General features: G+C 46.0%; 1 protein-coding gene across 4 annotated transcripts in view; it reads left to right on the forward strand.

The window, feature by feature from the left end:
* The window catches only part of SLMAP (sarcolemma associated protein), a 129,147-nt gene that overhangs the window by 41,794 nt on the left and 60,294 nt on the right, over positions 1 to 27,059 (forward strand). For all 4 annotated transcript variants that reach the window (XM_073563927.1, XM_073563925.1, XM_073563924.1 and 1 more), the window contains exons 2-3: positions 616 to 763; positions 2,647 to 2,719. In XM_073563927.1, coding sequence (XP_073420028.1) covers positions 616 to 763; positions 2,647 to 2,719 — 221 coding nt within the window. The remainder of the gene's footprint in view (positions 1 to 615; positions 764 to 2,646; positions 2,720 to 27,059) is intronic.

Below are 27,059 nucleotides of genomic sequence, written 5' to 3' on the forward strand. Positions count from 1 at the left end.
TCTCGGCTGACTGCCATGCGCAGGAACGACCTTTCGGCTGAGTGCTCGCCGCCTCCACGAGAAGCTGTCGACTGACACGTCGGCCTGCAGCTCATCTCTGGGAGAACAATGCGGATCGTGTTGTTCCCCTGCTTTTTGAGATTAGTCAGTTTCTCGGTGGGATTGAAATCTGGGACGTTTCCTGGACATGGACCCAAAATATCAGTGTTTTCTTCACCGTGTCACTTAGTTGCCACTCTTGCACCATTATGCGTCACCACGTTGCTCCCGGGTCCTTGGGAGAAGTTGTTCATGAAGGACGGTTAGATCCTATTCATTCATGGCCGTGCTCATGGGAGAGAGCAGACTTTGCCTTCAGAACAAAGAACTTCCGACAGGCGCGAAGGTGTACATAGCCTTTAATTTCTCTTCAGCTCCACCACAGGAGAGACGCAGCATTACACAGTGACCATTCAAATCGATGGGTTATTGATGTCGTATGTGAAAGGGCCGGTCCTCTAATGTGGAAACGCTTTTAATGACTTGTCCTCTTTGCCCAAGAGATGAGTTGGGAAATGAAGCCATGTTTTAGCTTTCTTCTCCTTTTTGTTTATCGGTCTCTTTATTTTCTTCCAGTTCTACCTTCAAGACACTAAGAGTAGTAATGGCACCTTCATAAACAGCCAGAGGTTGAGTCGAGGGTCTGAGGAGAGCCCGCCATGTGAGATCCTATCAGGGGACATCATTCAGTTTGGGGTCGATGTAACGGAGAACACCAGGAAAGGTACGTGACGATTGGAGCCGTGGGTCGTTTTGCATTTATGTTCTGAAATCTGAATTATTAAACCACATCCTCCTAGTAAATTGGAGAATTATGAAGTCATGGAGGAGGAGCCACATCCTTCTAGCAAGTCACATAGACTTTCTCAGACCGTAGGGCGTTAATCATTTAGGAAACCACTTTACGTTCCTGTCCCTGGAGGTCCGAGTTCTGCACTTAGAAGTGACCGTGTCATATGTCCACTCCAGGGTAACATGAGATCCTACTACAGCATATGTAATGGACACCAGCCGGCATCTGGCGTCATATCTGAGACCTAACCGGCACCTGCTGTGTGTTACATCGCCCCGGAATTGCCATAATGTGTCGTGTAGGCACCGAATTGTCAACTTTCATAATGTGACTTTTGTGATCACGCGTGAGCCTAGATGAGAAGTTTTACCATTTTGTGATTATAAGCATATTTGTTTCTCTCTTCTTCTTCTTTCCTCCTTCCTTCTTCTTTCTCCTCTTTTTTTTTTTTTTTAGTACAGTGGCATGTAAAAGTTTGGTCACTCCCGGTCATCATTGTTATTGTGAACAGTTAAGCAAGTTGAAGATGAATTGATTTCTAAAAGGTCTTAAGTTAAGGATGACACATTTCCTTTTATATTTTAGGGGGAAAAAATATTTTCATCTTTTTACATTTTAAAAACTACAAAAAGTTAAATGGGCCAATGCAAAAGTTTGAGCACCCTGCATGGTTAGTACCTAGGAACAACTGTTCTTCAAGAATCACAGCTTGTAAATGCTTTTTGTAGCCAGCCAAGATTGTTTCAGTTCTTGTTTGCGGGATTTTCATCCATTCTTCCTTGGAAGATTCTTCCAGTTCTGTGAGATTTCTGGGTTGTCTTGCATCCTCTATTTTGAGGTCTAGCTACAGATTTTCAATGATGTTCAGATAAGGGCACTGTGAGGGCCATTGTAAAACCTTCAGCTAGCGCCTTTTGAGGTCTATTGTGGATTTTGACGTGTGTTTAGTATCATTATCCATGTATAGAAGCCATCCTGTTTTCACCTTCAGCTTTTTTACAGATGGTGTTAGGTTTGCATCAAGAATTTGTTGAAATTTCACTGAATCCATTCTTCCCTCTGTGAAATGTTCCCCACGCCATTGGCTTCAACACAACCTAAAGCATGATTGATCCACCCACATGCTTAATGGTTGACAAAATGTTCTTTTCTGAAATTTTGTGCCCTTTTTTTCTCCACACATACCTTTTGATCTTTGTGGCCAAAGCGTTCTATTTTTCCAAAATGCATCAGGATTGTTGAGATGTTATTCTGCATACTTGACTTGTGACGCTGAATTTTGTGGTGAGGATGCAGGATAGGTTTTCTTCTGATGACACTTCCATGAAGGCCATTTTTGTGCAGGTGTCTCTGATCAGCAGAAAAATGTACCACCACTCTAGAGTCTGCTAAATCTTTCTGAAGGTCTTCTGCAGCCAAGTGGGGGTTCTGATTTGCCTCTAACAATCCTCTCACTGAAATTTTGCTTTGCTTGGTCTTCCAGACCTTATCTTGACCTCCACTGTTCTTCTTAGCTGTCATTTCTTAATTACTTTTTGAACTGAGGAAAGGGTAACTTGACAACGCTTTGCTATCTTCTTATAGCCTTCTCTTGCTTTGCTGGGCCTCGACCATTTCCATTTTTATACTGCTAGGCAGCAGCTTAGAAGAACCCATGACTATTTTTTTAGCATAAGGTTAGAGGAGGAGAAACCTTGCTTAACTGTTCACAATAACAGGAATTTTGACCAGGGGTGCCCAAACTTTTACATGCCACTGTATGCTATTATGCTGTCAGTGATGCATATGAATGTTTTGCGTTTTATTCCCTGCAGTGACCCATGGTTGCATAGTGTCCACAGTAAAGCTGTTTTTGCCAGATGGATTAGAGGCGAGACGACGGTCAGAGTAAGTGTCTGTTAAGATATGCAATAAAATGTTTGCTCAAGGGCTAACCCATAGCTGAGCAGGAAAAGTGATCGTCTTCCGGGTGCAGCCATTTCTGTCTACAATGATCCTCTGTTTGCTGGTGTGCAACAGATAGTAATGGCGTCCTGCTTGTCAGGGAAGGATCAGAGCCAGTGGCTACTTACTTGGTATTAAAAGGAATCTCTCACCCTTTTTTTGGCTTTGCAGCTGCTGGCATAGACATCGGGGGCTCATCTACAGCATTCTGTAATGCTGTAGATAAGCCTCCGATGTAACCTGAAAGATAAGAAAAACGAGTTAAATTATACTCACCGAGGTGGGCGGTCCGGTCCGATGGGTGTCGCCGTCCCGTCCGGCGCCTCCCTTCATGCGATGACATCCTCTTCTACCATCCTGTAATGGCGCAGGCGCACTGCTCTGCCCTGTTGAGGGCAGAGCAGAGTCCTGCAGTGCGCAGGTGTCGGGAGAGGTTTGGCGCCTGCGCACTGCAGAATTCTGCTCTGCCCTCGACAGGGCAGAGCAATGCGCCTGCACCGGAGCCATTTCAAGACGGGAGAAGAGGACGTCATCGCATGAAGAAGGGAGGCACCGAACCGAACCGCAACACCCATCGGACCGGACCGCCCACCTCGGTGAGTATAATATAACGTGTTTTTCTTTTCTTTTAGGTTACATCGGGGGCTTATCTACAGCGTTACAGAATGCTGTAGATAAGCAAGATTGTAAGATTAGCTGCCGGCATATGTTTATGCCGGCAACTAATAGGGGATAAAAAGGGTGACAGATCCCCTTTAAAGATGCGCTTCACAAATGGGCTGTAATCTGTGTGAGTGGTCTTACGCAGGGGCATCTATATTAAAGGGGTTGTCCACACTTGGGGATTAAGTCACACTTGTGAGTCCTCACACCGCACGCTGTCAGGATTCTCAGTCGTCAAGAGCGGGCGCTCATTTGACATAATTATTGTATTGGCATACTTCCAGCCACATTCCAACTAGACGGGTCTGGTCTTGCTCCATTCACTTGTACTGAGCAAGGCCGCACGTGTAGTCTGCATGTGACCGCATTTATGCAAATCACATCTAGTTTTCACGCGCTTGCACTTCAGTCCTGACCGCGCGCACACTTCGCGCTGTGAGGATTCACAAGTCTGCAATCACAAAGTGACTGCAGACTTGAGCCCTAAGCCTGGACAACCCCTTTAAGCATCCAGATCCCATGGATGACAAGTGTCTGTGGTGGTTCTTTAGGATTTTGCATCTGCACTGCTTACACTTTTTATTATCCGGTTCTGCTGGGTTTTGCAGTACGTTGCTGTGATGACACTGGAACATGACCTGATGCAGTGGCAGCTGGAGAAGTCTCGCCTTCAATGGCCTAAATAAAATTGGCAGTCGCAGACCTTCATTTAAAAAATTCCTACAATAAATTGTGCCGCTCATGGTTAATCTCTCAACACAGGAGGGAGTCCAGGACTTGGATAGAAAATGATCCTAATTGCATACATTCTTCTCTACACCATGGTAGCATGTCCTGCAGTAAGAACCTAAATCACCACCCCCGTGGTTGTGTATGCAAGAAAATGGTGATGGACGCTTTTTTAACTTGTGTGCATACTGCATGTGTCACTTAAAGGGAATTGGTCAGTAGAATCAACCCTTCTAAGCCGTCTATATGAGCATGTAGGTCGTAGAAAGTTGGATAAAATGATACCTTGATATTTGCGATCCGATGTCTTATTCCAGAGAAATCAACTCTTTTCTTAATATGTAAATGAGCTGTTAAGATCTATGGGCTGGGCATAGATCTCCCCCAGAATCTGCCTCCAGAGATTATTTTAAATGAAAGGGGGCATTATCAGTGTGAGACATGTAATGACTGACAGGCTGCTCTCCTAATCTGCATGTCTCACACTTGACAACTCCTCCATTCCTTTGAGCTGTAAAGATCTATGGGCCAGATATGGCTCTCTGAGAATCTGTCTCCAGAGATTATTGTTAAGGAATGGAGACATTACCTTTTCATTTAAAATAATCTCTGGAGGCAGATTCTTGTAGAAATCTATGTCCGGCCCATAGGTTTTAACAGCTTGTGTACGTATTAAGAAAACGTTGATTTTTCTGGAATAAGACAACAGATCACAGATATCAAGGAATGATTTTATTCATCTTCCTATGACCTACATGCCCATATAGATGGTTTACATGCTAATTTTTGTTGTTTTTTTTTCTATGAATTTGCTTTATTATGTCACTGTTGAATGGTATATGTAAATGAACTCTCTCCAGAAATTGAATACTGGAGTGTTTGTCATGTAGCATTTCAGTAGTCAGATCTCCGTGTTTAATAGCAAACATTCCAGTGTAAATCCAACAGCGCTGACAGATTGGAGGAGCGACAGCAGCACATGGCGCCCGACACCTACACTCCGAATCATCTGATTTCCCTCTTTTCCTTCCTCTCGTTTCCTCTTTGTGATTTGCATCATTGGTAGGGATCTAGACAATTCTGTCTGTGGTGTAAATCGTGGGTCAGAAGTCTGAGAATTTCATGGCTTTGGTAGTGGAATTAGCGCTCAGGAAATCGCCGCTCTGTAGATGTCATTCACTAATGAAGCTTCTCTATTTTGGGTCTTCCTCTCCGTTTATAGGAAGCGACACTTGGGCGAGTTCACGTTCTCAGCATTCACCGGGACAAAGCCTTGAACCTGAGGTTCCCAAAGTTTTCTGCTTAATCATCCACAAACTGTATGCAAATACCTTCTACTCATCTTCTCGGGGAATACTTCTCCAAGTTGTACTTGCGATGAGCCAGATCCCCAGAGTACATGGCTCGGGCGCTATGTGCCGATTAAATAGCCAAATGCTCTTAATCTGCAGACATAGGATCAATCTGCAGGTTATTAGTGGTTCTATACTGCCTGGCTGCCGTACTCAATGAGCGGCTACTGGGAGAAAATAAACGTCATTCCTCCCAGAGGCCACCGGCTTTCAGTTATAGTCAAGCGACGGCTTTCAGTTAGGGCAGCCTCACACGTCCTTGATAATTCCGGTACTGGAAAAAGCGCTACCGGAGCTGTCCGTGTGGATACGTGGTACATCCTTGTGCTGCATTAGGACCACACGGACAGCCGCCGGGGAAGAAGCGCAACTGTAAGCCGCTGTTCCCCTGTGGCTTGTGCTGAACGCGTCTGTCATTCTTGTCTCCTGCTCTGCCGGCAACAGCGAGCAGGAGAAAAGAATGAGTGAAAACCCGACGTGGGGTCCCGCCTCTGTTTGTGAACCAACCCTGAAAAACTCACAGCTGGGGGCTGCTGTTCTCAGGCTGGTAAGGGGCAATTGATTTTGGCACCCCCCAGCCTAAAAACAGAAGCCCCCAGCTGCCCAGAAAAGGCACATCTATTATATGCGCCTATTCTGGAGCTTTGTCCGGTAATTCCCACTTGCTCTGTAGCGGTGGCAAGTGGGGTTAATAAGGGGTTAATGCCACCTCTCTATTGTAAGGTGACATTAAGCCCAGCTTAGTAATGGAGGTGTCAATATGACACCTATCCATTACTAATCCTAGAGTTATTCAAGGGTTAAATAAACACACAATAAGAACACAGTATTTTAATGGAAGAATACACTATACACAGAGTTTAAAGCTTTATTATACTCATAATTCCATATCGACCACATCGTTCTCCTGTAAAAATTATAAAATAATAAACCAACAATATCCGTACCTGTCTGGCGATCAGTCATGTCCAACGGCGTAATCCATCTCTGGGGTGGGGGGGGGGTTAATCAGCTTACAGGCGGAGCGCTGCTAATGCAATCTCTGACTGTAAACTACTGTAGAATGAATGGAAGCAGCCAGCGCATGCTCAGTAACTAGCGGTGATGTCACCGCTCATCACTGAGTCTGTGCGCGCTGCTTCCATTCATTCCCCAGTAGTTTACAGTCAAAGCGGTCACATTAGCACCGCTCCTCCTGTAAACTGATTAACCCCCCCGAGATGGATTACGCCGTGGGACGTGAATTATCGCCGGACAGGTGTGGATTTTGTTGGTTTATTTTATAATTTTTTACAGGAGAACTATGGCGTCGATATGGAATTAGGAGTATAATAAAGCGTTAAACACTGTGTGTAGTGTATTCTTTTATTAAAATACTGTTTTCTTATTGTGTGTTTATTTAACCCTTGAATAACTCTAGGATTAGTAATGGATAGGTGTCTTATTGACATCTCTCCATTACTAAGCTGGGCTTAGTGTCAACTTACAATAGAAAGGTGACATTAACCCCTTATAACCCCACTTGCCACTGCTACACGGGGCAAGTGGGAAGAACACGACAAAGCTCCATAATAGGCACATCTATTAGATGTGCCTTATCTGGGCTGCTGTGGGGGGCCAAGATCAATGGTCTCTTACCAGCCTGAGAACAGCAGCCCCCAGCTGTGAGTTTTGCCGGGTTGGTTCACAAACAGAGGGGGACCGCACGTCGGGTTTTCATTCATTCATTTTCGCCTGCTCGCTGTTGCCGGCAGAGCAGGTGAGAAGAATGACAGCCGCGTTCAGCATCAGCCACTGGGGAACAGCGGCTTACAGTAACGCTTCTTCCCCGGCGGCCATCCGTGTACACCGGCCTTATATTCACAGCCAGTACAGATTTAGAGAGCAGTAATGCCAGACATAGTTGCCACTGATGGTATGGATCGGTCTCTTGTAAACAATGGCAAAGAAGCTGCAATAGATGGACAAACGCCACCGCATCAGCTCCTTTTCAATAGTTGATGGATAGGGCTGAGTCAGACGAGGTCGAACATTTGATTCCTACCTATTGATAGTCTGTCCTAGTAGTTATACTGTTAAGTCACCTACTTTTCTTATCCAGAGAAAAGAACTGCTGTGAGTTGACAGCGGCTTTATATTCTCTGTCCTCTACTTGGAGGATACAATGAATCTTAGTACATAGCATTATTTTGGTAATTTAGGGGAACCTGTCACAGCTAAGAAGCCCTATTTACATGCAAATATAGGAGATAAATATTTAAATCCTATTTCGCAGGCTAACTGGATCAGTGAGAAAAGGACGTATCCTTCCTGTACCGCTTGCTTCTAGCCATTGGGGTGGTGAAGCTTTGAGGACTGATAGTTGCTGCTCTGTACACAGTGAGTGCACTGTCATCACTCCCTGGCAAATTGATTGCTCGTACACACACACACACACACACACACACACACTGCGGAGGAGGCTGTCAATCAATGTGCCAGGGTGAGATTACAGCACAGTGACTGGTCCCTGCACTATCCAGATGAGTGGAGGTGAGCGGCTTCAGGGAGGATGTAACTTTATTTTCTCCCTGCAGCCGCTGCTACATTAATTCGGCTAGACACGATTTAAATGCTATTTACCTGTGATTTACTCCTATGTCCACAGGTAAATCATGGGAAGCGGTCAACTCCAGAAACTCTAATGGGTTTGGCCTACATTATTACACTCCATTGACCTAAAAAAAAAAAAAAAAATTCCTCTATTATAGTATAGAGCTGCATTCTTTAATCTTCAGAGCTGTAATCTCCCAGCATGGCTCAAAATCCTGCTCAAGGTTTGCACCAGCCACATGGCATAGCCTAATGTAAGACTAACTAACTGACCCCTGTGTAACAGATAAAGTGTGGTTGTTGGCAGAATCATGAATGCAGCTCTGAAGCACATTACAGGTTTAGAACTGTATACAGTTACTCAACTAATGTGGTGTATATTCCATATATAAACTGTACTATAGTATTCAGTGCTGGATAGATAACGGATAGGATAGACCCAGCCATCAGTTACCAGCAGTCATGAGTTTTTGTGCGGAGCCATTTACGTGTGTTTCCATCTTTCTGCATTTTCCGCCAGGTTCCTCGCTCTTGTACCTGGAGGTGTTTGATCATTAACCTGCCAGTGCAGGCATTTTGTACAAATCACATAGCCGAAGACTGATGATGTCAGCGGATTCTTATCTCAGCCCTCAATCATTGTGCGCTCATGGGAAAGTGACTTTCAGGCCCGTCCAGCGTATATCATGGGGGCAAATAGACGACGACTTTTAATTCCCGTAATGGGAACATATGTCAGTCAGTTCTCCTGAAATCAGCGACTTTACTGGTCATTTTCCCAGTCTCTGGGTAATGTAAAATTGTAGTTCTGCTATTGATATTTTGAGCTTCCTTACTTTTTTTTTTTTTTTTTTTCCTCCCCCTGAACAACTTTAATAACTTATTTTTCAGTTGTCATTTTGACATTTTAGGCAACGCGCTTATTGCAGCATACAAGACAGTAGTGATTATTTGGGAGAGTGAAGGTTTTGTTTTATAGCAAACATCTCCCCTTCACACAAAACCTGTAGAGAAGTGAGGTCTTTCTGTCCTCATTTACAGTTCCCTACAAAAAGATAAAACTTCGTTCTGTGCAAATACGGGTCTAAAATGCTCTATTACTCGTCTTCCAATCCATTTGAATGGGTGGTTCCATGTATGAAAAGTAGCTTTCTATCAGTACAGTAGGTGCTGGGACCTTTTCTCTCGTCCCAGCATGAATTGAGCAGCATTTAAAAAAAAAAAAAAAAAAAAAGAAGAAACGCTTTTGGTGTGACTAAAGTGGTGAAAATCTTATCTCTTAAATTTTAAAATTAACTTGTATGGTAAATGCCGTAATAGCTCTAAAAATAAATAAAAAATAACATGACATTTTGAATGTAACAGACTTGTCTATGACGTCCCTTACCCGTTGGCAGATTTTGGGGGACCTTTGGATCAGGCATGTTGGATATTTTGTTCCTGCTGACAAAAGGAGTGTTCTCATATGCCCTTTTAACACAGAGTAGCAGAAGGAATTGGCTACAGGCCAAACCAGCGATCAGCCAGCGGCAGTGTAAAGTGTTCTGACCACCGTACCTGGACCTGACAGTTGGAGGAAGGCAAGAATGAATCCCATATACCTCATATTACACACATTTAATTGGGAGTTTCAATTTTGCCCAATGGGGCTGCTAATTAGTTTTTTTTTTTTTTTAAACTTTTCTGTTTTGTTGTATGGTCACTTTATCGGTCGCCATGGACTGCAAGTACTTGGCCCAGGGGTCTGTTTACCCTACCCGCCCCCCCCCAGGGGTCTGTTTACTCTACCCCCCCCCCCCCCCCCCGGGGTCTTTTTACCCTACGTGCCCCCCCAGGGGTCTGTTTAACCTACGCTTCCCTCCCGAGGTCAGTTTACCCTACCCCCCAGGGGTCTGTTAACCCTACCCGTCCCCTTGGCCCCCCCGGGAATCTGTTTATCTGACCCCTCCCAGGGGTTTGTTTATACGCACCCCCCCTCCATGGGTCTGTGTACCCGCCCCCTCCCAGTGGTCTGTTTACCCGACCCCTCCCAAGGGTCTGTTTATATGCTATACGCCCCCCAGGGGTCTGTTATCCTACCCTCCCTCCCAGGGGTCTATTTATACGCCTCCCCAACGGGTCTGTGTACCCGCCCCCTCCCAGTGGTCTGTTCCTATGCCCCCCCAGGGGGTCTGTTTACCCAACTCCTCCCAAGGGTCTGTTTACTCTACCCGCCCCCCCAGGGGTCTGATTACACCACCCAGTGCACTTGCGATTGTAAAGCCACATGGCGCTGTAATTGGCACCTTTCAGGCTATTTTCCCCTCCTTTATCCTGTGCCACCTCTGCATGCAGACAGGGTAGTGTTACTGCTCTCTTAAAATAACTGGTTTCCACAAAGTACTATTGTGCCCCCTGAATATTCCTGCAGTTGGGGGGTTTCCTCTGGCTTTCACTTGTTTAGAGCAGCTGTGTGAATTTTGTGGGGATAAAGTGGGGACAAAGTAGCAGTCTGCGCCACCAGCTTTGGAGCCTTCTGGAGATTTTGGTCAATTAGTCACCAAGTGGGCCTGACTCTGCGTTCTAGGATTAGTGTACACTGGCACAAGGGGTGATGGCAGCACCTGTCTGCTGGTCGTACAGACGCTCCGCTCATGGCATCACTTCTGTACGAGCAGCTATAAAACGTGGCCGGACCTGTCATTTCAGTGCAGTCTGCTTTTATTTGGATGCCAGAATTGTAATTTACTTGCACTACAGTGGGTGAAGGGAGGAGACATCAGAGACGATGCTTGGGTAATTTTCCAGAAATTAAAAACAAAATTTGGGCGTCCCGAAAACAAATCTGTAATAGTGGTGGCTCCGCACCTGAACCTATGTGCTTGCTGATGCTTTTTCCATAGTCACTATGCCCCCAGCCTCAGCTTTCATCTGATGTCTCCACCCTTTATGGGGAGCAGTGAGGAAGGGGTTCATATTTTGGAAAGATTGTATAATGCTTAATATCCCATACAGAGCCGTATGTAATGACTTCCTGCGCTGTCACGACGCCCCGCGTTCAGTAGGTGCGGTCCGTGACTTGTGTAACAAATTCCATTCATAAACCTTTGTCTTTCCTCTCTAGCGCCCCCCTGTGGACTGTCGTTTGTTTCTCTCCTGATTTCCTCATTCTGTAGTTTTCTCTTTTCTGTATACTAAATCTATACACGAGACTCCAGCAGAATCCACCTCTGCTCTGTATAGTGCTGCTGCTTTTCTGGGGTTCTTCCATCTGTGTCATATAGAATTTCCCCCCCCCAAATATTAGTAACATAATAGCTTGTACTTATCTCAGTCGAGCGCTTGTATCTTCCTGGAGGTCATTCACATTTGTATAACCACCGGTGCATTCACCTATAGAAGTATCGTCGCTCACCAGCTCCTGAATCAGCGGCTGCCTGTCGATCATTCACCAAACTGCACAAACTTCTAGCTCCACAGTCCAAAAATTACACTCCCCTTTCTTAAAAGGAATATGTCATCAGACAATGATCTGCTGCTCAAGTCATCAGGCTTTTGTTTTTTTTTTTGTTTTTTTAAATCAGATAGGTTTTAAAAATTTCAATAAAAAAATAACATCACTTATTTCAAAGTACCCCCTATTCCTTACCCCGTTCCCTGGTCCAATGCTAAGTTATACCAAAATAGATGCAAAGCATACATAGATAAGGCACACGTCCTAAGGCGCATAGTATTATGTACACATAAATCCTATTCAGGCTATGTGCCCACAATGCGATTTTTAAGTGTTTTTGCCGCCATTTTCGGCGCGAAAACGTTTAAAAATCGTGTACAGAACGCCCCCCATGCATTCCTATGGCATTCCGCACATGCTGTGCTGATGCTACGCTTTTTTCCGCGGCGGAATCGCATCGCGGAAAAAAATCGCAGCATGATCATTCTTTTGTGCGGAATCGCAAAGAATTGCCGCAATTCCGCACCCATAGGAATGCATGAGAATCGCTTACTTCCCGCATGTGGCTATGCCCACCATGCGGGAAGTTAAGCGTCTCATGTGCGGTTGGTACCCACGGTGAGGAGGAGAGGAGACTGTCCTCCAGGCCCTGGGCACCATACCCCTGTAAAAAAAAGAATAAATAAAAAAATCGGGGTATATTTACCTTCCGACGTCCCGCGCTGCATTCCCGGCCTAAGCGTTCCCAGTAATGCCTTGCGGCAAGGTCCTGTGATGACGTGGTCTCGCGAGATCGCTATAGTAACGCGAGACCAACGTCATCACAGGTCTCGCAAGGCATCCCTTGGAACGCTGTGGCCCGGGATGGCAGCGCGGGACGTCGGAAGGTAAATATACCCCGATTTTTTATTTTTTTTTATCATTTTTAACATTTTATCTTTTACTATTGATGCCGCATAGGCAGCCTCAATAGTAAAAAGCTGCTCACACTTGTCAAACACTATGTTTGACAAGTGTGACCAACCTGTCAATCACTTTCCAAGTGATGCTTCAAATCGCTTGGAAAGTGCTTGAGAAAATCGCGGCAAAAACGCGCGATTTCTGGGAAGGAGTCCGGTTTTTAGTGTGCAACGTGGGCACATAGCCTCAGAGTATCATGAACATGTTGTTACGATAACAAATTCACAGACGGTAAACCTGGAATGCTCAGCCATCCTGCCCAGATTTTTTTCAAACATCGCCGGCCTTCCTCGTTTAAGATAAATGGCCTTCTCTCTGCACAATGTAAGGTTGAGCTTATTTACATATTCTTTCCGCGTGGGGACTTTATCCGAGATCCAGTGATACGCTATTACTTTCCTAGCAATAAAGAGCATTCTAGCAACTGATGTTTGTAGATGATCGTCACCCCTCACCTCCTCCACACTTCCCAGTACACAGACGGTGGGATCTCTGGGAATGTCCTGCTCAGTGGCTACATATATTAAGAACCATAATCCAAAATATCTGTATGCACGGACACGTCCAGAGCATATGTAGAATATCCGCATTGTCAAGCGCACATTTGGGACACTTTGAATCCGGTCTCAAACCCAAATCAAACAACCACTTTGGAGTTCTATAAACCCTGTAGAGGATGTATAGTTGGGACAGACGACTGGGCTCACTAAGGGACAACTTAGGGATCATTCGCATTATTGATTCCCATTGGTCTGCCGAAATCCCACCCACTTGTTGTTCCCATTTCATTAGCGCCGTTATCGGGTGACCTAATAGCACCTTTGAAAGGAGTTCCACATACACAAAAGAAATCAATCCTCTCGTGGATGTCAGCAGACCGAGCCTATTAATGACAGCATCATGATGTATAATAATAGGGTGCATGCGAGTCTGCTCTGTATAAGCATGCCTCACCTGTAAATACTGGTAGAATGTAGAGTGTTGAAGTGGGAAATCTCCTCGCAGGTCATCGAATGATTTGAAGACCCCTCCCCCCATCTATCAGGTGTGAAAGCCACCAGATACCCACACGTCGCCACTGCGCGAACCCTTTCAATGTCCTCAAATGCGGATTATCCCATATGGGAGCATACCTCGTGAACCCAGCAATTCCTCTTAAACTTTTGATTTTACCCCACACCTTAACCATATCATTACTGTCGGAAGTTTAGCCATCCAAGGTCTGAATTTATTCGCCTCCAACTTAGACAATAGAGGTCCCCGACCCCCCAAGAAACTGGAGAATCCCTCGACCTCAACCCATCTCCACAGATGCGTCTTCCAATCCCCCTGGTAGATGCTGACACTGGGAAGATAAAAAATATAACCAAGGGTTAGGCAATGCCAGCCCTCCCTCCTCCTTACCCCTTTGTAAGTGTTCTAATTGTGGATTAATTTTAAAGAACCTATTTTGAGGAAGCCAAATCGGGGAGTTCTGAAGAACATACAAAAGTTGTGGCATAATCACCATTTTCAACAGATTCACTCTCCCCACCATTAACAGATGTAACTTAGCCCATGCCTTAATCTTTTGTTTAATCTTAGCTACAAGCGGTGAGAGATTTAAACGCTCATAGTCTGGTATGTTATTAGATACATTGATACCCAGGTATTTAAGGCACGACACTACCGGCACTTGTGGAACTCTGACCACAGTTGGGTCTAGTGGGAGAATAGCAGACTTTTCCCAGTTTATAACTAGTCCCGAGACAGCTCAGAATGAGGTAAGAAGTGACATTACACTATTCAGTGATCTGTCAGGGTTCACTATGAACAAAAGAATATCATCTGCATAAAGAGCCACTTTCTCCTCCAATGCCCCATACCTAAATCCTTCAATTTCCAGGTTTAGTCTTATCCTCGAAGCCAAGGGCTCCACCGCCAGGGCAAAGAGCAGCGGAGATAGAGGGCAGCCCTGCCTCGTACCCCTGTGAAGAGGGAAGGGCCCAGACAGCAATCCGTTCATCCTCACTCTTGCCAATGGTGCAGAGTACAGAAGCTTAATCCAACCAATGAAGCCTGGACCGAAACCCATGCATTGAAGCGTGGCAAAAAGGTATTTCCACTCCACGCTGTCAAATGCCTTAGCAGCATCAAGAGACAGGACCGCCCTCCTCCCCACATTATGCGCCCCCACCTGCATGTTAAGATACAGTCTTCTAATATTTAGGGCCGTTGACTTACGAGGCATAAATCCCGTCTGATCCGGGTGTACTAAAGATTCCACTACCTTCGACAGACGAGTGGCCAGTACCTTTGCTAATAATTTGATGTCTACTTTCAGAAGGGAAATTGTCCTGTACGAGGCCGGGAGGGTATGATCCTTATCTTTTTTCGGTAAGACAGTAATAATAGCTTCCCGCATGGATGGCGGGAGGATCCCAAGTCCAAGACTATCATTAAGTGTAGTCAGCAGCAGTGGGAGTAATACCGACTTATATTTTTTATAGACTTCCACTGGCAGGCCATCCACCCCCGGTGCCCTGCCATTAGACATAGTGCTCAAGGCCTCCTCAAGCTCATCCAAACCCAGGGGTTCGTCCAGCAAATTTCTGTCTGCGTCAGAGAGTCGTGAGAGCTTAGCTAATCCCCAAAAATCCTCAAGATTTGCCCTGGAATGAGAGGAATACAGGTTAGTAAAGAAGGCCCTCAAAACTCCCAGGTTTCCCGGCGCATCAGTAACAAGTGTCCCATTTTCACCACTGAGCCCAGGTATGAACGAGGACCCCTTTTGTGCTGACGTTATAACTGAGAGTAGGTGCCCCACACTTTCTGCATTTTCAAAGAATTGGGTCGATTGGAACATACGTTTCTGCGCTGCCACTTCCAGAGACATTTTGGTCACTCGCAACTGAGCATCCTTAAGTCTGTTGTGCACTTGGAGTGACCTGTATTGAAAAAGCCCGTTCTGCATCTTCCAATTCCTCGAGCAAAAGTTTGGATTTCATTCTAGAACTAGACTTAATCTTTGAAATCTCACGTATGAGGATACCACGCAAATATGCCTTCAGAGACTCCCAAACCACCGGACTAGAGGCCGAGTTCTCATTAAACCCAAGAAATTCCTGTAATTCAGACGTGAATGAATCAGTCTTGTCCACTAGTTGTAGCGCCAAAGCGGCCTATCTCGTGACATATTATCTCCTTTATAATAGACTGGGGCGAATGGTCCGACACTGTCCTCGATAGATATTCAGCATTCATAATTTTCCCCAGTATGAGACCGTCGCCCAGAGCCAAGTCGATACGAGACAAGGAGGAAAAAGAGCAGAAACATGAGTACTGATATACCCCAGGGTTCCTGCGTCTCCACAGATCAGTTAAGGCTAGTTCGCGCAGGAGCGCCCCGAATGGTGTGCAGTTGCCTTCCGGTTTTATAGGTGCATGATTACCTCTATCCCAATGGGCATCCAAAATGTTGTTAAAATCACCCACCACTAAATATGGGACTCCTGGAAAATCTCTCAAAATAGTTAGGATTTTATATATGATTTTGCTACTATATGGCGGAGGAATATATATAGATATGAGTACCATCGTGACAGCGTACAATACAAAAGAACAAATCCCCCCTCTTCATCTGCCACCACCCGATAACATGAAAATTGAGCACCCCGTCTAATTAGTATACTGACACCTCTAGAGTACTGGGAATATGTAGAATGATATCCCGCCAATACCCACCTTTTATCCAGAATATTACGTGTTTCACATGTAAGGTGCGTCTCTTGCAAGCAAATTACAGTAGATTTGCGATCCATAATGAAAGAAAAAATCGCCTGTCTTTTTACTGGGGATTTCATCCCTCTAACATCCCAGCTAAGAATTTCAACGTCCCCCATAATTGGTATTTTTAAACTTAAACAACAATATCCAACTAATCTTAACTAAACACATTTGGACATATGTGCACCTGTCAAAGGACCTAACGCGCGCCCCCCCCAATTCCCTCCCTCCCCCCTAATAACACATCCCAACGTAACTCTCAACTGTATTAGGCCCATCACAAAGAAGGACAATGTTATCCCCCTTAAAATGTATAAAGCCAAATACCGGGCGCTTTAGTTCCTATCTCGCCCCCCACATATTTCAGGATAATACCCCACAGCACAAAGCAACCATCTAGACACAGGAACAGCTCAAAACGTCCAGAACGTCCAAAAGATTCACATTCCTTCACCACAGTCCTCCACCTCCCTTCTTAGATGTTGTTGTTCAGGTTTTTATGGTTTAATTTTTTTTTTCTTCCTTCCTCCACATTTTGTTTCCCATTTAGGCTATGTGCCCACGCCAGCGTTTTTAAACACTCAGGAAACTGATCCCCTTCCCAGAAAACGCGCGTCTTTTTTCCGCCCGATTCTTGCGTGTTTTGTGCAAAAAAGCCGCGCGTTTTTGACGCGTTTTTTGACCCGTGTTTTCTGGGAACATTGGGGAAGGCTAAAAACGCTCAGCAATGCAGAAATTAATGAGCATGCTGCGTTTTTAGCCGCTAAGCGATTCCAGAGAGTTTAAAAACACATGCATTGGCACAAAAAGCCAAAAAAGCATGCAAATTAATTTGAAGCATCTTTTAAGCGTTTCTGCAGCGTCTGAGCCGGCACAAACGCTGCGGAAACGCTTAAAAAAAACGCAACGTGGGCACACAGCCTAAAAAATTGACAACTTGATATTTTTTCCACTGGCTACTAGGCCTTATTCTAGACTCCTACTTCCCATTCTGTGCAAAACATTTTTTTTTAGAAGTTTCATTGTCATTACTGACACGTTTACAATGACCGATGACACAGGATCCATCTTTCTTAATATGATTTCACAGCTCACCTCCTCCCCTCCTGTACAATGACTGATGTCACCTCTATACACAGTAGATAACACAGGATCCATCGTTCACAATAGGCGATGTCACAGCTCACCTACTCCTGTATAATGACTGATAACACCTATATATACAGTAGATAACACAGGATTCACATTAAGCAGTCACAGCTCGCCTCCTCCTGTACAATGACTGATAACACCTCTGTATACAGTACATAACACTAGATCCCAAATTCACAATAGGTGATGTCACAGCTCACCTCCTCCTGTACAATGACCGATAACATCTCTATATACAGTAGATAACACAGGATCCAACATTCACAATAGGTAATGTCACAGCTCACCTGTTCCTCCTGTACTATGACTGGTAACAAAGGATCCACTATTCACTGTAGGCGATGTCAGAACTCACCACCTCTTCCTCCTATACTCGTACAATGACTGATAATGCCTCTATATACAGTAGATAAGGATCCACTATTCACAATATTTGTCACAGCTTACCTCCTCCCCCTCTCTTCACATTGATCTTTGCCCTGATGAGAGCATGGGCAGAAAAGTCAGGAGGGTGTAAGTCAGTATATTAAAACTAGTATTCATGTGCCCAACAGGAAGTAACAATCTTAATATTTTGCCTTGTGACCAGTGTGAAAATATTAAGGATTTTTTTTTAGATTTACATATATCCATGAGCGCTTCTACGGGTCCTCTAGTCCGTAGAAGCGCTTATTTAGTGCGAAACAGCCGTTGTCCGTACAGTCTCCACTTGGTACTCTCCTGCCTCTGTTTTTTAATGTAAAATCCGAATAAAGGACATTTTATTGGAACGGTGAGTGCCATGTTTTCCTTTCTCTCCACTGGATAAAATCATGAGAAATTCCGCACCATGTGAATGCGACTTTAGAAATCTTACGGGTCCTTTAAACAGCTTTGTTGCACAGGTTGAAAAAAAAAAGTTTAAAGGGAATCTGTCACCTGTTTTTTGGCCTATCAGCTGCCGACATCGACATCAGGGGCTTATCTACAGCATTTTGTAATGCTGTAGATAAGCCCCCGATGTAACCTGAAAGAGAAGACGTTAGATTATACTCACCGGAGGGGGCGGTCCGGTCCGATGGGTGTCGCGGTCCGGTCTGGCTCCTCCCATCTTCATACGATGCCGTCCTCTTCTTCCCTTCCTGTAGTAGCTCTGGCGCAGGTGCACTCCTCTGCCCTGCTGAGGGCAGAACAGAGTCCTGCAGTGCGCAGGCGCCAGACCTCTCCCGACACCTGCGCACTGCAGGACTCTGCTCTGCCCTCAACAGGGCAGAGCAGTGCGCCGGAGCCACTACAGGAAGTGTAAAAAAGGACGGCATCGTATGAAGATGGGAGGAGCCAGACCGCCCCCTCCGGTGAGTATAATCTAATGTGTTTTTCTTCTCTTTCAGGTTACATCGGGGGGGGGGGGGGGGGGGCGGCTTATCTACAGCATTACAGAATGCTGTAGATAATGCTGACGTCACTCTCGCGAAAGCGCGACGTCATCAACGGTCTTTGGCGCAAAAAGCCTTACTGGGAACGGAAGATGCCGGGAGCGTGGAGAGGACAGAAAAAGTCCGGAGGCTGTCGGAAGGTGAGTATATCACTCTTTATTTTAATTCTATTTTTTTTACACGTTTTATGGTACCCAGGGTCTGGAAGAGTCTCCTCTGGACCCTGGGTACCGCTAGCCGGTCATCTCCCGGCTGCGATGCCGCTGACCCGCAGCAACCGTCGGGAGCGGTGGCTTGCGGCCTTCTAATTGACGACTGCACCTGTCGCTGATTGGTCGCGGCCACCAGGCCTCGACCAATCAGCAACGCGGGATTTCGGTTTTAGACAGACACCATAAGACGAAATATATAATATATGTGTGTGTGTGTGTGTGTGTGTGTATATATGTGTATATATATATATATATATATATATATACAGTGCCTACAAGTAGTATTCAACCCCCTGCAGATTTAGCAGGTTTGATAAGATGCAAATAAGTTAGAGCCTTCAAACTTCACACAAGAGCAGGATTTATTAACAGATGCATAAATCTTACAAACCAAAAAATTATGTTGCTCAGTTAAATTTTAATAAATTTTAAACATACAAGTGTGGGTCAATTATTATTCAACCCCTAGGTTTAATATTTTGTGGAATAACCCTTGTTTGCAATTACAGCTAATAATCGTCTTTTATAAGACCTGATCAGGCCGGCACAGGTCTCTGGAGTTATCTTGGCCCACTCCTCCATGCAGATCTTCTCCAAGTTACCTAGGTTCTTTGGGTGTCTCATGTGGACTTTAATCTTGAGCTCCTTCCACAAGTTTTCAATTGGGTTAAGGTCAGGAGACTGACTAGGCCACTCCAACACCTTGATTTTTTGCCTCTTGAACCAGGCCTTGGTTTTCTTGGCTGTGTGCTTTGGGTCGTTGTCTTGTTGGAAGATGAAATGACGACCCATCTTAAGATCCTTGATGGAGGAGCGGAAGTTCTTGGCCAAAATCTCCAGGTAGGCCGTGCTATCCATCTTCTCATGGATGCGGACCAGATGGCCAGGCCCCTTGGCTGAGAAACAGCCCCACAGCATGATGCTGCCACCACCATGCTTGACTGTAGGGATGGTATTCTTGGGGTCGTATGCAGTGCCATCCAGTCTCCAAACGTCACGTGTGTGGTTGACACCAAGGATCTCGATCTTGGTCTCATCAGACCAGAGAACCTTGAACCAGTCTGTCTCAGAGTCCTCCAAGTGATCATGAGCAAACTGTAGATGAGCCTTGACATGACGCTTTGAAAGTAAAGGTACCTTACGGGCTCGTCTGGAACGGAGACCATTGCGGTGGAGTACGTTACTTATGGTATTGACTGAAACCAATGTCCCCACTGCCATGAGATCTTCCCGGAGCTCCTTCCTTGTTGTCCTTGGGTTAGCCTTGACTCTTCGGACAAGCCTGGCCTCGGCACGGGAGGAAACTTTCAAAGGCTGTCCAGGCCGTGGAAGGCTAACAGTAGTTCCATAAGCCTTCCACTTCCGGATGATGCTCCCAACAGTGGAGACAGGTAGGCCCAACTCCTTGGAAAGGGTTTTGTACCCCTTGCCAGCCTTGTGACCCTCCACGATCTTGTCTCTGATGGCCTTGGAATGCTCCTTTGTCTTTCCCATGTTGACCATGTATGAGTGCTGTTCACAAGTTTGGGGAGGGTCTTAAATAGTCAGAAAAGACTGGAAAAAGAGATAATTAATCCAAACATGTGAAGCTCATTGTTCTTTGTGCCTGAAATACTTCTTAATACTTTAGGGGAACCAAAAAGAATTCTGGTGGTTTGAGGGGTTGAATAATAAATGACCCTCTGAATAAACTTTTCACAATTTAAAAAAAAATTAAACAAAGAAATAACATTCTTTTTTGCTGCAGTGCATTTCACACTTCCAGGCTGATCTACAGTCCAAATGTCACAATGCCAAGTTAATTCCGAATGTGTAAACCTGCTAAATCTGCAGGGGGTTGAATACTACTTGTAGGCACTGTGTGTGTATATATATATATATATATATATATATATATATATATATATATATATATATATATATATATATATATTTAGATAGAGAGAGATATATATATATATATATATATATATATATATATATATATATATGAGAGAGAGAGAGATTACACACATATATATGTGTGTAATCTCTCTCTCTCTCTCTATATATATACACTCACTGGCCACTTTATTAGGTACACCATGCTAGTAAGGGGTTGGACCCCCTTTTGCCTTCAGAACTGCCTCAATTCTTCGTGGCAGAGATTCAACAAGGTGCTGGAAGCATTCCTCAGAGATTTTGGACCATATTGACATGATGGCATCACACAGTTGGCGCAGATTTGTCGGCTGCACATCCCTGATGCGAATCTCCCGTTCCACCACATCCCAAAGATGCTCTATTGGATTGAGATCTGGTGACTGAGGAGGCCATTTGAGTACAGTAAACTCATTGTCATGTTCAAGAAACCAATCTGAGATGATTCGAGCTTTAGGACATGGCGCATTATCCTGCTGAAAGTAGCCATCAGATGTTGGGTACATTGTGGTCATAAAGGGATGGACATGGTCAGCAACAATACTCAGGTAGGCTGTGGCGTTGCAACGATGCTCAATTGGTACCAAGGGGCCCAAAGAGTGCCCAGAAAAAATTCCCCACACCATGACACCACCACCACCAGCCTGAACCGTTGATACAAGGCAGGATGGATCCATGCTTTCATGTTGTTTACGCCAAATTCTGACCCTACCATCCGAATGTCGCAGCAGAAATCGAGACTCATCAGACCAGGCAACGTTTTTCCAATCTTCTACTGTCCAATTTCGATGAGCTTGTGCAAATTGTAGCCTCAGTTTCCTGTTCTTAGCTGAGAGGAGTGGTACCCAGTGTGGTCTTCTGCTGCTGTAGCCCATCTGCCTCAAAGTTCGACGCACTGTGCGTTCAGAGATGCTCTTCTGGCCACCTTGGTTGTAACGGGTGGCAATTTGAGTCACTGTTGCCTTTCTATCAGCTCGAACCAGTCTGCCCATTCTCCTCTGACCTCTGGCATCAACATGGCATTTCCGGCCACAGAACTGCCGCTCCCTGGATTTTTTTTCTTTTTCGGACCATTCTCTGTAAACCCTAGAGATGGTTGTGCGTGAAAATCCCAGTAGATCAGCAGTTTCTGAAATTCTCAGACCAGCCCTTCTGGCACCAACAATCATGCCACGTTCAAAGGCACTCAAATCACCTTTCTTCCCCATACTGATGCTCGGTTTGAACTGCAGGAGATTGTCTTGACCATGTCTACATGCCTAAATGCACTGAGTTGCCGCCATGTGATTGGCTGATTAGAAATTAAGTCTTAACACACAGTTGGACAGGTGTACCTAATAAAGTGGCCAGTGAGTGTATATTCTCTATAATATTTTCCATCTGTAAATTATATAAAACTATGGAAATTAATGTTGTAGGTGAGTTTTATTTCTGTGCTTGTCTAGAATACTTTCTACAGGCAGGCACACGTTTCAGAAATGCAGCATTACGAGCCGCCCATGCAAGTAATTGGTCGGCGGTGCAGTGTGTATGATCTCGGTCAGGACTGGTCCTTTCATACACTTTTTGTTGAGTGGTTGCGTTATGATTGGGTTTTATACAATATGCCGTGTGTACGAAGGACCCCAATATGTCATATACAGCAGCAAAAGGAAGCGTTAGATGAGCAATATGACACCGGAGGGGGTCTGAAGCCGAAGCATAGGTCATCAGTATTATAGACCTTTAAGAAAAATGGATTTTAGCGATTTGATAACCTGTACTTGCTAGTAGATTGCACGCTCCAGTAGGAGATATAGTGTATTAGCGTACACTAGAAGGCCTGTTTACTAAAAATGTGACTCCTCAGACCCCAGTGCTATATATCTACACTGCTCTGCCTTAAAAGAGCTACGTGGGGATTTTATTTTCTTTATCCATCGATGTGATAAATCGGCAGAATCCTCTACCATTTATTTCTACCACAGTCACAAATCTCCAAAATAAAATGCGTTTTGCAATCTGTTGACTAACAGCAATGCACGTACAGTCATGGCTGAAACTGTTGTCACCCTTGAAATTGTTCCAGAAAATGAACGCAATTGCACATGTTTAGTTATACACATGTTTGTTTCCTTTTGTGGGTATTGGAACAACACAAAAAAACAAGGAAAAATACCATTTGGGCTTAATTTCACACACAACCTCGAAAATAGACAGGGCAAAATTGTTGGCCCAGCTTCCTGACACTGGGCACTGCATTGCGACCCAAAATCTTTTGGTAATCTTCAGATTTCATGATGGCTTGCTTACAGTCAAAGCATTCAGTGCCAGAGGTAGCAAAACCACCCCAAAACCTCTTTAAACCTCCATCATATTTGACTGTAGGTATTGTGTTCTTTTCTTTGTAGGCCTCATTCAGTTTGTGTTAAACAGGAGAATGATGTGGTGTACCAAAAAGTTCTTACTTAGTCTCATCTGTCCACAATATGCTTTCCCAGACAGATTTTGGCTTATTCGTGTACATTTTGACAAGCTGCAAGGCTTTGTCTGTGTCAGCAGTTGGGTCCTCCTGGGTTTTCTGACATAGCATTTCATTCAAATGTGGACGGATAGTTTGCGCTAACACTGTTGCACCCAGAGCCTGCAGGACAACCGGAATTTCTTTGGAATTTGATTGTGGCTTCTTAACCACCCTCCGGACTATACTGCGTAGCAACCTTTCATCAATTTTTCTCTGCCGTCCAGGAAGATTAGCTATAGTGCCATGGGTTGTAAACTTCTTGATTGGAACATCAAGATCTCTGGAGATGGACTTGTAACCTTTTAGATTGTTGATATTTACATCAGTTTTAGTTCTCAAGTCCTCTGACAGTTCTCTCCTCCTCTTCCTGTTCTCCATGCTTATTATGGCACACACAGACACACGAACCAAAGAATGAGTCAACTTCTCCCCTCTTTATCTGGTTCAGGGGTGATTTTTGTATTGCCCACACCTGTTACTTGCCACAGGTGAGTTTGAATGATCATCACATGCTTGAAACAGTAATATTTACCCGCAATTTTGGAAAGGTGCTAACTATTTTGTCCAGCTCAATTTTGGGGTTTAGTGTGAAATTATGTCCAATTGCCCTTTTTTTTCCCCCCATGTTTTTTTTGTGTAGTTCCGATACACATAAAGGAAATAAACGTGTGTAATTGCAGTAATTTTCTGGGAGAAATGCTCGATTTTCTGGAACAGTTTCAATGGTGCCAACACTTTTGGCCATGACTGTAGATATGTTGTAAGTGTGGTTTTGCTTCTTTTTTTTTGATTGGAGTAGTGATACTTGTAAGTAGTGATTGATGATAGGAAGATACTGCCCTGTATAATACTGTAGATGGTCGGAGGGTGGTGATTTTTGGAGCATCCAGGTCTGATACTTATGGATTGTATGTGTAAAGGGCCTGTCACACATAGCGATATCTCTAGCAATATCGCTATAACGTCACTGGTTTTTGTGACGCAGCAGCGATATCACTAGCGATATCGCTATGTGTGATACCTCCGACCGGCTCCCCCGCTGGTTATCGCTGATCATGCGAGAACGTCCTGGACCATTTCTCGTCGGCTGCGTCCTGTGGCGCCGACGAGCGACGCGTGGACGTGGGCGGAGGATGTCAGGATTGCCTTGTCTGACAGGTAAGTAATGACCCCCCGACCGCTGCTGCATCGCTGTGAGATCTGCCTGTGTGGCAGCTCACTAGCGACCCCTTAGCGGTGTACCAGCGATCCTGACCGGGTCATATCGCTGGTTGGGATCGCTGGTGCATCGCTAAGTGTGACAGTACAGTTAGTGTGACAGTACCTTAAGGAAGAAACATAAGATTAGCCACTGGTACGGGAAGGTAAATCTAATATTTTTTGCACACACTTTATTTCCTTATTGTTACTGTAAGAGAACCAATGCGGATCCACAATTATACAAGTACTAAAGTTCTTCACCATCTGCCGCTCATAAATGTGAGGTCTTAATAAAGAACATGCACCCAAACATCTGTCCTGTTAAATACTTAGACCTTTTTATCTAGTAATAAAATAAGGGTCTGCAAATCTGTAGATGAGGGTCATGTAGGGATCAGACAGGGGCCTAATTCAGGATGGTTTGCATCTGCACAACATTATAACTTGTGATGGAAAAGATTGATAAACGTTCCAGGTAGAGGAGCAAGGCAAAGCTCCTGGTTCCCAGTGTAAAATGTTGTTGCAAGGTCCCTATCTAGATGTGCTTTTCTGTTATGACTGTTTGGCAGAGTTCTTTGGGTTTCCTCAGGCACAATAACACAGGTGCTTTTTCTGCCTGGGCGCCTCCTATAGCTATGCCCCTGCTCAGATATACCACTGTATTGTAACGAGATGGGAAAATAAGCTCCGGCACTTAGTTCTGATTGTATGAAGTAGTTCCATGACCACAACGCCTTATTCTCCACAAAAAACCTTCCTTCTCATGCCGCAGCCCCTTTTTCATGGTGGCAATGACTTTCCTTTTATCTCCTTCCTATCTGCAACAACTCTTGCCTTTTTCTATGATTTTTTTCGTCCCTGTTTCTGCAACAGCACCTTCTCTGTGACATCTCCTCCTCCTTCTCTTTCTTTAACAGAACCTCCAACTTCTCTTTCTGTGACACTTCCTCCTCCCCTTCCTCTCTGCGACACTTCCTCCTCCCCCTTCCTCTCTGCGACACTTCCTCCTCCCCCTTCCTCTCTGCGACACTCGACGTTTCCTCCTCCCCCTTCCTCTCTGCGACACTTCCTCCTCCCCCTTCCTCTCTGCGACACTTCCTCCTCCCCCTTCCTCTCTGCGACACTTCCTCCTCCCCCTTCCTCTCTGCGACACTTCCTCCTCCCCCTCCCTCTCTGTGGCGGCTGCTCTTCCTCCCCCTCCCTCTCTGTGGCGGCTGCTCTTCCTCCCCCTCCCTCTCTGTGGCGGCTGCTCTTCCTCCCCCTCCCTCTCTGTGGCGGCTGCTCTTCCTCCCCCTCCCTCTCTGTGGCGGCTCCTCTTCCTCCCCCTCCCTCTCTGTGGCGGCTCCTCTTCCTCCCCCTCCCCCTCTGTGGCAGGTCCTCTTCCTCCCCCTCCCCATCTGTGGCGGTTCCTCTTCCTCCCCCTCCCCATCTGTGGCGGTTCCTCTTCCTCCCCCTCCCCATCTGTGGCGGCTCCTCTTCCTCTCCCTCCCCATCTGTGGCGCCTCCTCTTCCTCCCCCTCCCCATCTGTGGCGGCTCCTCTTCCTCCCCCTCCCCATCTGTGGCGGCTCCTCTTCCTCCCCCTCCCCATCTGTGGCGGCTCCTCTTCCTCCCCCTCCCCATCTGTGGCGGCTCCTCTTCCTCCCCCTCCCCATCTGTGGCGGCTCCTCTTCCTCCCCCTCCCCATCTGTGGCGGCTCCTCTTCCTCCCCCTCCCCATCTGTGGCGGCTCCTCTTCCTCCCCCTCCCCATCTGTGGCGGCTCCTCTTCCTCCCCCTCCCCATCTGTGGCGGCTCCTCTTCCTCCCCCTCCCCATCTGTGGCGGCTCCTCTTCCTCCCCCTCCCCATCTGTGGCGGCTCCTCTTCCTCCCCCTCCCCATCTGTGGCGGCTCCTCTTCCTCCCCCTCCCCATCTGTGGCGGCTCCTCTTCCTCCCCCTCCCCATCTGTGGCGGCTCCTCTTCCTCCCCCTCCCCATCTGTGGCGGCTCCTCTTCCTCCCCCTCCCCATCTGTGGCGGCTCCTCTTCCTCCCCCTCCCCATCTGTGGCGGCTCCTCTTCCTCCCCCTCCCCATCTGTGGCGGCTCCTCTTCCTCCCCCTCCCCATCTGTGGCGGCTCCTCTTCCTCCCCCTCCCCATCTGTGGCGGCTCCTCTTCCTCCCCCTCCCCATCTGTGGCGGCTGCTCTTCCTCCCCCTCCCCATCTGTGGCGGCTGCTCTTCCTCCCCCTCCCCATCTGTGGCGGCTCCTTTTCCTCCCCCTCCCCATCTGTGGCGGCTGCTCTTCCTCCCCCTCCCCATCTGTGGCGGCTGCTCTTCCTCCCCCTCCCCATCTGTGGCGGCTGCTCTTCCTCCCCCTCCCCATCTGTGGCGGCTGCTCTTCCTCCCCCTCCCC

The sequence above is a fragment of the Dendrobates tinctorius genome, unplaced genomic scaffold, assembly GCF_039654945.1.
Source record: "Dendrobates tinctorius isolate UK_male_01 unplaced genomic scaffold, ASM3965494v1 ptg000406l, whole genome shotgun sequence".
Taxonomy (NCBI): Eukaryota; Metazoa; Chordata; class Amphibia; order Anura; family Dendrobatidae; genus Dendrobates; species Dendrobates tinctorius.